The 12981-nt window shown below is 48.0% G+C and overlaps 1 protein-coding gene across 2 annotated transcripts; it reads right to left on the bottom strand.

Moving 5' to 3' along the window:
• Positions 1-400: 400 nt before the first annotated feature.
• LSM2 (LSM2 homolog, U6 small nuclear RNA and mRNA degradation associated) lies at positions 401-11021 on the bottom strand. Of its 2 annotated transcripts, none has more exons than XM_003272125.2 (5): positions 10798-11021; positions 10118-10185; positions 1494-1524; positions 995-1054; positions 401-887 (listed from the first exon to the last, which is right to left on the bottom strand). In XM_003272125.2, exons 1-5 carry the CDS (start codon positions 10798-10800, stop codon positions 762-764), a joined length of 288 nt encoding a protein of 95 aa, XP_003272173.1. In that variant the 5' UTR covers positions 10801-11021; the 3' UTR covers positions 401-761. The 2 variants fall into 2 exon arrangements, with proteins under 2 accessions (XP_003272173.1, XP_030659369.1); XM_030803509.1 differs by having other exon boundaries at positions 10118-10164; positions 10798-11011.
• Positions 11022-12981: the final 1960 nt, after the last annotated feature.

The following is a 12981-nucleotide window of genomic DNA, read 5'->3' on the forward strand; positions in this document are numbered from 1 at the left end:
AGTAATTCCCAGTCACAATTTTTCTCTAAAATATAAATTACATCACTTGTACTTATCTTCTATACATATTCAGTAAACATGTACTGATTTGGTTGGATTGGCGAAGTCTGGTAGCATGAAATGCATCTTATGACACTCACATTAATGGAAGGACAGCAAGCACTCCAGTTGCAGGTATGGTATAAGCAAAAGGCCAGGAGAACATACAGGTAGGGGCATGTTGGGGAAACATGGTGTAGAGCAACTGTATTATATGCTTTATACCAAGGAGAGTAGTGGGAAGCTGAGTTGGATTCTTGGCTGGGTTAACACAGAGTAACAGGGGCTTGGATGAATTCGACATCCTTTTCCATGTCCCAGCCCCCTGCCCAACACATAGTTAACAGAACCAAAACACAAATTTGCATCATAAATTTTATTCCCGATGCGGGACAGATTCCTTCCATCCCCAAATGAATCACATGCTGCCCTGGAAAGACCTAGGAAACTCTCCTACCATCTCCAGGGAAGTAGTGAGAAAGGCAGGTGCTGGGGACTGGGAAGGCTTTGAAGTTTCCCAGCCTACTTATCCTCCCCTTCTCAAGAGAGGATAGCTGTTCCCTATTATTCCTCTCATCCACTCATCCCTTAAAAAAAAAACCCACAAAACCATCATTAGTAAAAAAACAAAACCCCTTCAAGTATTGGGGGTTAGGGGTTCTGGGCTGGGACTTGGGGTTATGGGTCACCAATGAAAGGGAGGGGAAGAGGAGGAGGAGCCATCACTGTTTCTGCTGCAGGGCTTCCTTCCTTGCTGCATCCTGTAGCAACTGTGTGTCGACCTCATCTGCTGGCAGCTGCACGTATCGGACCACTGAGCCCCGAATGAAGCAGTTCTTCACTGATAGCTAGACAAAGATGGACAAATATGAAAACACCCTTAAAAATGTCCTCTAACCACCCAGGGGCCTCCTGCTTTAGAGGTGTTTCCTCTTCTCCACAGACCCCAACTCACCATGTGAGGATATTTCTCAGGGTCTGTGACACTGATGTCAGTTAGTTTGATGTTGAGATACTAGGAAAGGAAGATGAACACCATTATTATTATTATTATTATTATTATTATTATTATTATTTTTGAGACAGAGTTTTGCTCTTATTGCCCAGGCTGAAGTACAATGGTGCCATCTCGGTTCACTGCAATCTCCACCTCCTGGGTACAAATGATTTTCCTGCCTCAGCCTCTCGACTAGCTGGGATTACAGGTGCCCACCACCACCCCCGGCTGATTTTTTGTATTTTTAGTAGAGACGGGGTTTCACCATGTTGGTCAGGCTTGTCTTGAACTCCTGACCTCAGGCCTCGGCCTCTCAAAGTACTGGGATTACGGGCGTGAGCCACTGCGCCTGGCCGACGAACACCATTATTAACCCTAGAGACATGATGTAAGAACCCAACCCTTAAGCTCTCCCCTCTCCTCCAGGAACCAATTCTGGGCCTGTGCTATATCTCACCTGATCCACAGAATGGAGGGTTCCACAGATGCTGTCAAGGGCAGAGGGAGAGAAGAATCAAATTAGTTTGTAACAAAGTCAACATAAAGGTGACTTCAGAGCTGGGATGAGAACATGACTGGGAGAAGTCAAGGACTTGAGGATGTCAGAAAAGGTAGAACCAAAAGGGGGCATTCCTAAGCCCTGGAGTAGGAAAGACGACTAACAGAGTAGTTTATTTTCTTTTTTTTTTTTTTTTTTTTTTTTGAGAAGGAGTCTCACTCTTTCGCCCAGGCCAGAGTGCAGTGGGGCGATCTTGGCTCACCGCAAGCTCCGCGTCCTGGGTTCACGCCATTCTCCTGCCTCAGCCTCCCGAGTAGCTGGGACTACAGGCGCCCGCCACCGCGCCCGGCTAATTTTTTGTATTTTTAGTAGAGACGGGGTTTCACCGTGTTGACCAGGATGGTCTCGATCTCCTGACCTCATGATCCACCCGCCTCGGCCTCCCAAAGTGCTGGGATTACAGGCGTGAGCCACCGCGCCCGGCCAGAGTAGTTTATTTTCAACCCCACATCTCCTCTCCCTAAACCAATCCATTTTTTCTTTTTTTTTTTTTTTTTGAGATGGAGTCTCACTGTCACCCAGGCTGAAGTGCAGCGGTGTGATCTTGGCTCACTGCAACCTCTGCCTCCCAAGTTCAAGCGATTCTCCTGCCTCAGTCCTCTGAGTAGCTAGGACTTCAGGCGCACGCCATCATGCCTGGCTAATTTTTTATTTTTAGTAGAGACGGGGTTTCACCATGTTGCCCAGTCTGTTCCTTAACTCCTGATCTCAGGCGATCCGCCCACTTCAGCTCCCCAAAGTGCTGGGATTACAGGTGTGAACCACTGTGCCTGGCCAAACCAACCTATTCTTAACAGCTACCATTAAACAACTGGTAAAGGCTAGCTAGACCTGTATTCTATATAGTATTTGTAATCTTTACAGCCATCTTTCGAAGTAGTTATTACCTTCCAGGGGCTCAGAGAGGTTGTTTTAAACTTTCTGAGTTTAGAACAAACAGGAACTTCAGTCCAAGTCTGTGTGACTCCCAAAACCATCAGCTATTTTTTTTTTTTTTTTTTTTGAGACAGGGTCTCACTCTATGGCCCAGGCTGGAGTGAAATGGCATGATCATGGCTCATTGCGGCCACTTGAGTAGCTGTGATTACAGGCTTGAGCCACCATGCCCAGCTGATTTTTTTTTTTTTTTTTGAGACGGAGTCTCACTCTGTCGCCCAGGCTGGAGTGCAGTGACACGATCTCAGCTCACTGAAAGCTCTGCCTCCCAGGTTCACGTCATTCTCCTGCCTCAGCCTCCCGAGTAGCTGGGACTACAGACGCCCGCCACCACTCCTGGCTAACTTTTTGTATTTTTAGTAGAGACAGGGTTTCACCGTGTTAGCCAGGATGGTCTCGATCTCCTGACCTCATGATCTGCCCGCCTCAGCCTCCCAAAGTGCTGGGATTACAGGCGTGAGCCACTGCGCTGGACCTTTTTTTTTTTTTTTTTTTTTTTTTGTAGAGAAAGGGTCTCACTGTGAATGTCACCCAGGATAGCTATTTTCAAACATTTATTGCTTTGGAATCAGAGCCCCATATATGGATAAAGGTAGGTAGCATTACTCCTGATGATGCAGGCATGAGTGATGTCCTCTCCATTCCCCAATCCTCGAGCCCCTTGAAATGCTATTTGAGGAATGCTATCAAAACACCAGTGCTCTTTGAGAGAATGGTGCAAAAATTTAAAAAAACAGCCTTTGGCTGGGCACAGTTGTTCACGCCTGTAATCCAAGCATTTTGGGAGGCTGAGGCAGGAGGATCGCTTGAAGCCAGCTGGAGAACAGCCCAGACAACATAGCAAGACCTCATCTCTATTTTAAAGTTATAAAATAAAATAATTGTGGCCGGGCACGGTGGCTCACGCCTATAATCCCAGCACTTAGGGAGGACGAGGCGGGCGAATCACGAGGTCAGGAGTTCGACACCAGCCTTGCCAACATCGTGAAACCCCATCTCTATTAAAAATACAAAAAATTAGCTGGGTATAATGGCAGACGCCTGTAATCCCAGCTACTCGGGAGGCTGAAGCAGGGGAATCATTTGAACCTGGGAGGTGGAGGTTGTAGTGAGGTGAGATTGAGCCACTGCACTCCAGCCCAGGTGACAGAGTAAGACTCCATCTCAAGAAAAATAAATAAATAAAAATAATCGTAATAAATAGCAGTTTTAAAAATGTCCTTATCTTGCCAAAAATAAAGTTAGCAGTTCTCTGCCCCAATTTTTGTAAAATTCTGAAAGTCTTTAAAACCCAGCATCTGGGCCATGTGTGGTGGCTCATGCCTATAATCCCAGCACTTTAGGAGGCCAAGGTGGGCGGATCACTTGAGGCCAGGACTTCGAGACCAGCCTGGCCAACACGGCAAATCCCCATCTCTACTAAAAATACAAAAATTGGCCGGGCGTGGTGGTTCACGCCTGTCATCTCAGCACTTTGGGAGGCCGAGGCGGGTGGATCACGAGGTCAGGAGATCGAGACCATCCTGGCTAACATGGTGAAACCCCGTCTCTACTAAAAATACAAAAAATTAGCCGGGTATGGTGGCGGGCGCCTGTATTCCCAGCTACTTGGGAGGCTGAGGTAGGAGAATGGCGTGAACTGGGAGGAGGAGCTTGCAGTGAGCAGAGATCGCACCATTACACTCCAGCCTGGGTGACAAAGTGAGACTCCGTCTCGAAAAAAAAAAAAAATACAAAAATTAGCTGGGCATTGTGGTGTGCACCTGTAATCCCAGCTACTCAGGAGGTGAAGCACGAGAATCACTTGAACCAGGAGGAAAAAATATTTTTTTAATAAAATATAAAAATACAAAAATTAGCTGTGTGTAGAGCATGCCTGTAGTCCCAGGTATACAGGAGGCTGAGGCACAAGAATCATTTGAACACAGGAGGTAGAGGTTGCAGTGAGCCAAGATCATGCCACTGCATTGCAGCCTGGGCGACAGAGTAAGGATCTGTCTCAAAAAAAAAAAAAAAAAAAAAGAAAAGACCCACCTAAATATGCTATAGGAAATTAATTTAAACGAACTAGTACTGGGCAATCATTATTTTTTTTGAGACAGAGGGTAAGTCTCTGCCTAATAACAAAAACAAAAACAAACATCCAGTATCTGAAACCCACTGCCTCAGTAATGTTCTCACCATATTGCTAGCTGCTGAAAAACATTTGACAGCACCCCACCATCTCCAGCAGTGAAATAACATCTAGGAATTGTACAAAGTGGTGTCATTAAGTCCCTTAAGGAGGGGGAGATACATAGCACAAAAGTGGTCTGACAACAAACGTAAGAGAAAGAACTTTTGGCCAGGTATGGTGGCTCACACCTGTGATCCCAGCACTTTGGGAGGCTGAGGCAGGAGGATCACTTGAGGTCAGGAGTTTGAGGCCAGCCTGGCCAACATGGTGAAACCCCATCTCTACTAAAAATACAAAAAATTAGCTGGGAATGGTGGCGTGCACCTGTAATCCCAGCTATTCGGGAGGCTGAGGTGGAAGAATCACTTGAACCCAGGAGGCAGAGGTTGCAGTGAGCCGAGATCGCACCACTGCACTCCAGCCAGGGCAACAGAGTGAGACCCTGTCTCAAGAAAAAAAAAGGAGAAAGATCTTCTTTCTCATCCCAACAGAAAAGTCACTTTAAAGCCACACACGTGTTGGCTCACACCTGTAGTCACTTCACTTTGGGAGGCTGAGATGGGAGGATCACTTGAGTCCAGGAGTTCAAGACCAGCCTGGGCAACATGGCCGAGACTCTGTCTGTATGAAAAATTTTAAAAATAATATAAAAAGGCCGGGTGCAGTGGCTCACGTCTGTAATCCCAGCACTTTGGAAGGCCGAGGCGGGTGGATCACGAGGTCAGGAGTTCAAGACCAGCCTGACGAAGATGGTGAAACCCCATGTCTACTAAAAATATAAAAATTAGCCAGGTATGGTGGCAGGCGCCTGTAATCCCAGCTACTTGGGAGACTGAGGCAGGAGAATCACTTGAACCTGGGCAGCAGAGGTTGCAGTGACCCGAGATCACGCCACTGCACTCCAACCTGGGTGACAGAGTGAGACCCCATCTCAAACAAAAACAAATAAATAAATAAATAGAAAAAAAAGAAGGCTGGGCGCAGTGGCTCACACCTATAATCACAGTACTTTGGGAGGCCAAGGTGGGCAGATCACAAGGTCAGGAGATTGAGACCATCCTGGCCAATGTGGTGAAACCCCTTCTCTACTAAAAATACAAAAATGAGCTGGGCGTGGTGGTGCATGCATATAATCCCAGCTACTCGGGAGGCTGAGGCAGGATAATCACTTGAACCAGGGAGTCGGAGGTTACAGCACCACTGCACTCCGGCCTGTTGTAGACTCGACCAGAGCGAGACTCGTCTCAAAAAAAAAAAAAAAAAAGAAAAAAGAAAAAGAAAAGAAATGTTACTAGGGTCGGGTGCAGTGGCTCACACTTGTAATCCCAGTACTTTGGGAGGCTGGGGCGGGCAGATCACGAGGTCAGGAGTTGGAGACCAGCCTGGCCAATATGGTGAAACCCTGTCTCTACTAAAGATACAAAAAATTAGCCAGGCGTTGTGGCGCATGCCTGTAATCCCAGCTACCAAGGAGGCTGAGGCAGGAGAATCGCTTGAACCTGGGAGGTGGAGGTTGCAGTGAGCTGAGATCACGCCACTGCACTCCAGCCTGGGCGACAGGGCAAGACTCTGTCTCAAAAACAAAATAAAATAAAAAAAAAAAAAGGTACTTTAGGGCCTAGGGTTATAATGCAACAGTTAGGCTTCCCATGTAAAAGGCCCAGGAAGGAGAAAAGAGGAGAATCAAAAACAAGTCATCACACCAAATTGCCTAAGACTGCTAGTGATTTCCATACTTGTCTTGCTCTGTGGCCCCAATCTATACACATCAATACCACTTGCATTGCCAGTGCTACAAACGGAAACCTGTGTTCTAAAACACAAAGGCCCTTAAGTCCCTCTCCTCACCATTCCCTGCCATGAAGAAATTATCTCACATAGAAATGTGGAAGACAGCCAGACACAGTGGCACACGCCTGTAATTCCGGCACTTTGGGAGGCCAAGGTGGCAGGACTGCTTGAGCCCAAGAGTTTCAGACTAGCCTGGGCAACACAGTGAGAGTTTGCCTCTCCAAATAATTAAAAAATTAGCTGGGCATGGTGGCATATAGCCCCAGCTATTCAGGAGGCTGAGTGAGCTATGGTTGTGCCACTGCACTACAGCCTGTACAATAGAGTGAGACCCCCATCTCAAAAAAATAAATGTGGAAGACACTTTTGGGAAGAGAATACAATTGATCCCATCTTTCTAAAGGATAATGAGGTAACAGGTATCAATATTTTAAATATACTTTTTTTTTTTTTTTGAGATGGAGTCTCAGTCTGTTGCCCAGGCTGGAGTGCAGTTGCCTGATCTCAGCTCACTACAACGTCCGCCTCCCGGGTTCATGCGGTTCTCCTACCTCAGCCTCCCGAGCAGCTGGGATTACGGGCGCACAACACAACGCCTGGCTGATTTTTGTATTTTTATTTTTTTATTTTTTTTTTATTTTTTTATTTTATTTTTTATTTATTTATTTTTTTTTTTTTTGAGACGGAGTCTTGCTCTGTCCCCCAGGCTGGAGTGCAATGGCGCAATCTCAGCTCACTGCAAGCTCCGCCTCCCGGGTTCATGCCATTCTCCTGCCTCAGCCTCCCGAGTAGCTGGGACTACAGGCGCCCGCCAACACGCCCGGCTAATTTTTTTTTGTATTTTTAGTAGAGACGGGGTTTCACCGTGTTAGCCAGGATGGTCTCGATCTCCTGACCTTGTGATCCGCCCGCCTCGGCCTCCCAAAGTGCTGGGATTACAGGCTTGAGCCACCGTGCCCGGCGATTTTTGTATTTTTAGTAGAGATGGGGTTTCACCATGTTGGCCAAGCTAGTCTCAAACTCCTGACCTCAGGCATCCACCCACCTCAACTTCCCAAAGTGCTGGGATTACAGGTGTGAGCCACCGCATCTGGCCTAAATATACGTATTATTATTATTATTATTATTATTTTTTTTTTTTTTTGAGACGGAGTCTCGCTCTGTCACCCAGGCTGGAGTGCAGTGGCTCGATCTCGGCTCACTGCAAGCTCCGCCTCCCAGGTTCACGCCATTCTCCTGCCTCAGCCTCCTGAGTAGCTGGGACTACAGGCGCCCGCCACCACGCCCAGCTAATTTTTTCTATTTTTACTAGAGACGGGGTTTCACCATGTTGGCCAGGATGGTCTCGATCTCCTGACCTTGTGATCCGCCTGCCTCGGCCTCCCAAAGTGCTGGGATTACAGGCGTGAGCCACCGCGCCCAGCCCTAAATATACGTATTATTTAAAGGACTGTACAGAAAAGTACAGGGCCAGGCGTGCTGGCTCATGCCTGTAACCCCAGCACTTTGGGAAGCTGAAGCAAGAGGATTGCTTGAACTCAAGAGTTTGAAACCAGCCTGAGCAACAAAGTGAGGCACTATCTCTAATTTTTAAATAAATAAATATTATAAGAAAGAAAATAGGACTAGGCGCAGTGGCTCACGCCTGTAATCCAAACACTTTGGGAGGCTGAAGCAGGTGGATCACGAGGTCGAGAGTTCAAGACCAGCCTGGCCTAGATGGTGAAACCCCGTCTCTACTAAAAATACAAAATTTAGCCGGGCATGGTGGTGGGCACCTGTAATCACAGCTACTCGGGAGGCTGAGGCAGAGAATTGCTTGAACCCAGGAGGCGGAGGCTGCAGTGAGCCGAGATCACGTCATTGCAGTCCAGCCTAGGTGACAGAGTGAAACTCCATCTCAAAAAAAAAAAAAAAGAAAAAAAGCTAGACAGAATCATATTTGAGTTCTGTGTCACTTACTAGTTTTGTAGATTTGAACAAGTGGTATAGCTGATCTAAGCCTCAGTTTCCTCATGTGTAAAACAGCAATAGTATATATCACTTAGGAGTGTTTGAGAAATCAATCAATAAATGTATTCAGAATAGTGCTTAGTCAATAGGTCTTCAAATATTATTTTTCTTTCCTTAAGCACTTACCATACAACTGGCCTATGCTAGGTATTAGATACACAGTAGTGTATCTAATACATAGGTTTCACCATGTTGGCCAGGCTGGTCTCGCTCTCTTGACCTCATGATCCACCCGCCTCAGCCTCCCAAAGTGCTGGGATTACAGGCATGAGCCACCGTGCTCGGCCTATGGCCTGTTCTGTTTTCTTTTTTTTTTTTTTTTTGAGAGTCTGGCTCTGGTTGCCCAAGCTGGAGTGCAGTGGCGCCATCTTGGCTCACTGCAAGCTCCACCTTCCGGGTTCACGCCATTCTCCTGCCTCAGACTCCCAAGTAGCTGGAACTACAGGAGCCTGCCACCACGCCTGGCTAATTTTTTGTATTTTTAGCAGAGACGGGGTTTCACCATGTTAGACAGGATGGTCTCAATCTCCTGACCTCGTGATCTGCCTGCCTCGGCCTCCCAAATTGCTGGGATTACAGGCATGTGCCACTGCGCCTGGCCTGGCCTGTTCTTTTTTTGGGACAGTCTTCCTCTGTCACCCAGGCAGGAGTAAAGTGATACAATCATGGCTCACTGCAGCCTCGACCTCCTGGGTTCAAGTGATCCTCCCACCTCAGCCTCCCGAATAGCTGAGACTACAGGCATGCACACTACACCTGGCTAATTTTTTATAGAAATAGGGGTCTCATCACTATGTTGCCCAAGCTAGTCTCGACATCCTGGACTTAAGTGATCCTCCTGCCTCAGCCTCCCAAAGTGCTGAGATAACAGGTGTGAGCCACCATGGCCAGCCTAGTACTTACTTTTTTTTTTTTGAGACAGAGTCTCACTCTGTCACCCAGCTGAAGTGCAGTAGTGTGATCTCAGCTCACTGCAACCTCTGCCGCCCAGGTTCAAGCGATTCTCCTGCCTCACCCTCCCGAGTAGCTGGGATTACACGCACCAGCCACCGTGCCTGGCTAATTTTTGTATTTTTAGTAAAGACGGGGTTTCACCATATTGACCAGGCTGGTCTTGAACTCCTGACCTCGTGATTCGCCCACCTTGGCCTCCCAAAGTGCTGGGATTACAGGCATGAGCCACACGTCCAGCCCGTGAGCCACCGCACCTGACCTGTATTTACTCTTTAAACTATATATTGCTTTGTATTGTTTTCCAATACTCGATACAATCCCCAAGCTTATCTGTAAATTTAAGGCACAAGGCATTTATTTATTTTTAAATTTTTAGATTTTTCTTAGAGATGGGGTCTTGCTCTACTGCCTGGGCTAGAGTGCAATGGAGTAATCACTGCTCACTGCAGCCTCAAACTCCTGGGCTCAAGCGATCCTCCCTCCTCAGCCTCCCAAAGTGCTGGGATTACAGGCTTGAGCCACTGCACCCTATCCATTTATTTCTTCTGTACATCTTCCACCTCGCCTAGCCCTCAAATATTTCTCAAATTAAAGAGGTTCCAGGGCCCTGGGCACACCCACCCCCAACAGACTTGTTGGAACAGGTACCTACCTCAGGTCATTCTTTAGTTCCACGACCACATCCTTGCCCACAAGGGACTTGAAAAAAGAATAGAAGAGCTATTGGGAGAGAGGCGGAAAACCATCATGTGGGAAGGAGCATGGTAGGGAGGAGTGTCCCTTGCCAGTATTACTAAATACTGGTATTGTGAACCCCACCGCATCCTTGACAGTTCTCAAAATTTCACAGGAAAGAATAATTGGTTGACAGAGCTGAAAGGCTGGAGCCCAAATTATTCTGCACACTGCACTGAGCCCATCACTTAAAGTCCCAGAGAGACTCTGCCCTGCATACGTCGGCCTCCTCAGTGTGCTCTCTCAATCGACCACCTTTCTCGGGTACCTGCCCAGTCCTTTCAATGAACTGTAGAAAATATCCCACCCGCACCCTGCCGAAGCTTGCCTGGCAGAGAAGTGCTCTAAGGTCTAACTTTTCCGTCTCCCGCTATCTCCACTGAATCTCTCTCTGGGTTGGGGTTTTTTTCCTCATCATGGAAAAAAATCCCATTTGTTCTCAGTGTCTCCTCAATGAACCTGAGGAACAGTACAGCACTAAGGATGAAGATAAAAACTCCGGACCTAACTCCAGCCTAGGGGGACAAAGGCCAGACCCCCCTGCCCCAACCGTGCGAGGTCCCCGAGGGCGCCCCCTTTTGACGTCACGGTACCCACCATGGTGCTGGCGCCGCGGGCAGCGGGCCGGACCGGGAAGAGAGCAGGGTGCTGCGAGCAGGTCTGGGGAAACCGAAGCGCGAGCCCGCGCGTGGGGCGAGGCGGGACCGCGCAGGCGCAGCGGGAAGGGACGCAGAAAGCTCCAAGCACTGAAGGGGAAAGCGCGACCGACTTGTGGCTGGGGAGCGCAAGCTGGGTAGAGTCGAGGGGAGGAGGAAGCCGGGAAAGGGGCGGGGCTTCCTTCATTCCGACTTCCTCCCTGGCCGGCCGGCTCCCATTGCGCAGGCGCGGACCCTAGCCTGGGCTGCCAGGCGAGTGGCGGGACTCAGCGCCTGAGCTCAAAGAATTTTGTTCTTTTCCAGGATCCTGCCATCTACAGCTTGATGTGTTCGTGCCCTACACACACTTCCTATCGAGAATTGTGGGGAGTTTGTGAAGATTATGAAGTGTGCATTTTTTCTATATTTGTGAAAGTAAAAACATAAAATTTTAAAAATAAAATTAAAAAATGTTTTGAATCTTAAATTCAGCTGATAAAAAGAAAAAAAGGCTGAGGGCGGTGGCTCAAGCCTTTAATCCCAGCACTCTGGGAGGCTGAGGTGGGTGGATTGTGTGAGGTCAGGAGTTCGAGACCAGTCTAGCCAACGTGGTGAAACCCCATCTTCATTAAAAATACAAAAAAATTAGGCGTGGTCGCAGGCGCCTGTAATACCAGCTACTCGGGAGGCTGAGGGAAGAGAATCGCTTGAACCCGGGAGGCGGAGGTTGCAGTGAACCGAGATCGCGCCACTGCACTGCAGCCTGGGGGACAGAGCAAGACTCCGTCTCAAAAAAAAAAAAAAAAAAAAAACACATGACCGGGAGCAGTGGCTCATGCCTGTAATCCCAGCACTTTGGGAGGCCAAGGCAAGTGGATCACCTGAGGTCAGGAGTTCGAGACCAGCCTGGCCAACATGGTGAAATTCTGTCTCTACTAAAAACCCAAAAATTAGCCGGGTGTGGTGGCACGCACCTGTAAACCCGGGAGGCATAGGTTGCAGTGAGTGGAGTTCATGCCATTGCACTCCAGCCTGGGCAACAAGAGCAAAACTCCATCTCAAAAAAAAAAAAAAATGTTGAGGCCTGTAAATCCCAGCATTTGGGGGGGCTGAGGCAGGAGGATCATTTGAACCCAAGAGTTACAGTGAGCTACAATCACCCCACTGCATTCCAGCCTGGGCGACAGAGCGAGACTCTCTCTAGAAAAAGAAAATTATAGGCCGGGCGCGGTGGCTCACCCTTGTAATCCCAGCACTTTGGGAGGCCGAGGCAGGCGGATCACGAGGTCAGGAGATCGAGACCACGGTGAAACCCCGTCTCTACTAAAAAAATACAAAAAATTAGCCGGGCGTGGTGGCCGGCGCCTGTAGTCCCAGCTACTTGGAGAGGCTGAGGCAGGAGAATGGCGTGAACCCGGGAGGCAGAGCTTGCAGTGAGCCGAGATTGCGCCACTGCACTCCAGCCTGGGCGACACAGCAAGACTCCATCTCAAGAAAAAAAAAAAAAGAAAAGAAAAGAAAAAATAAAATTATAAAAAACAAAAAATATTGAGGAGTCCCAGAGATAAGGAGGAGCTGCAGCACAAATTTTGATTTTATCAAAGGTTACCAATAAATACATTTCTCCAAAGGAGCCAACCTCAATCTCCGCATTTCTTACACACTTTTGCCAAGACTGTCCTGTAAAGGACTGAGTAAAACTAAAGAGACTGGCTCACAGATACAAATAACCCAGTCTAACATTTCTCTGTCAAATCTTTCAAACACAGACAGAAATGCACAGTTACATATTATTCTAACTCATATTCCCCAGGTTTTTATAAATATGTATTAGGACACAGGTAAAGGAAAAAATTTTTTTGAGATGGAGTCTCGCTCTGTCACCAGGCTGGAGTGTAGTGCCACGATCTCAGCTCACTGCAACCTCCACGTCCCGGGTTCAAGCGATTCCTCTGCCTCACCCTCCTGAGTAGCTGAGACTACAGGCACGCATCACCGTCCTCAGCTAATTTTTGTATTTTTAGTAGAGGCGGGGTTTCACCATGTTGGGCAGGATGGTCTCAATCTCTTGACCTCATGATCCGCCCGCCTCAGCCTCCCAAAGTGCTGGGATTACAGGCGTGAGCCACTGCACTCGGCCGGTAAA

The sequence above is a fragment of the Nomascus leucogenys genome, chromosome 22a (assembly GCF_006542625.1).
Source record: "Nomascus leucogenys isolate Asia chromosome 22a, Asia_NLE_v1, whole genome shotgun sequence".
NCBI lineage: Eukaryota > Metazoa > Chordata > Mammalia > Primates > Hylobatidae > Nomascus > Nomascus leucogenys.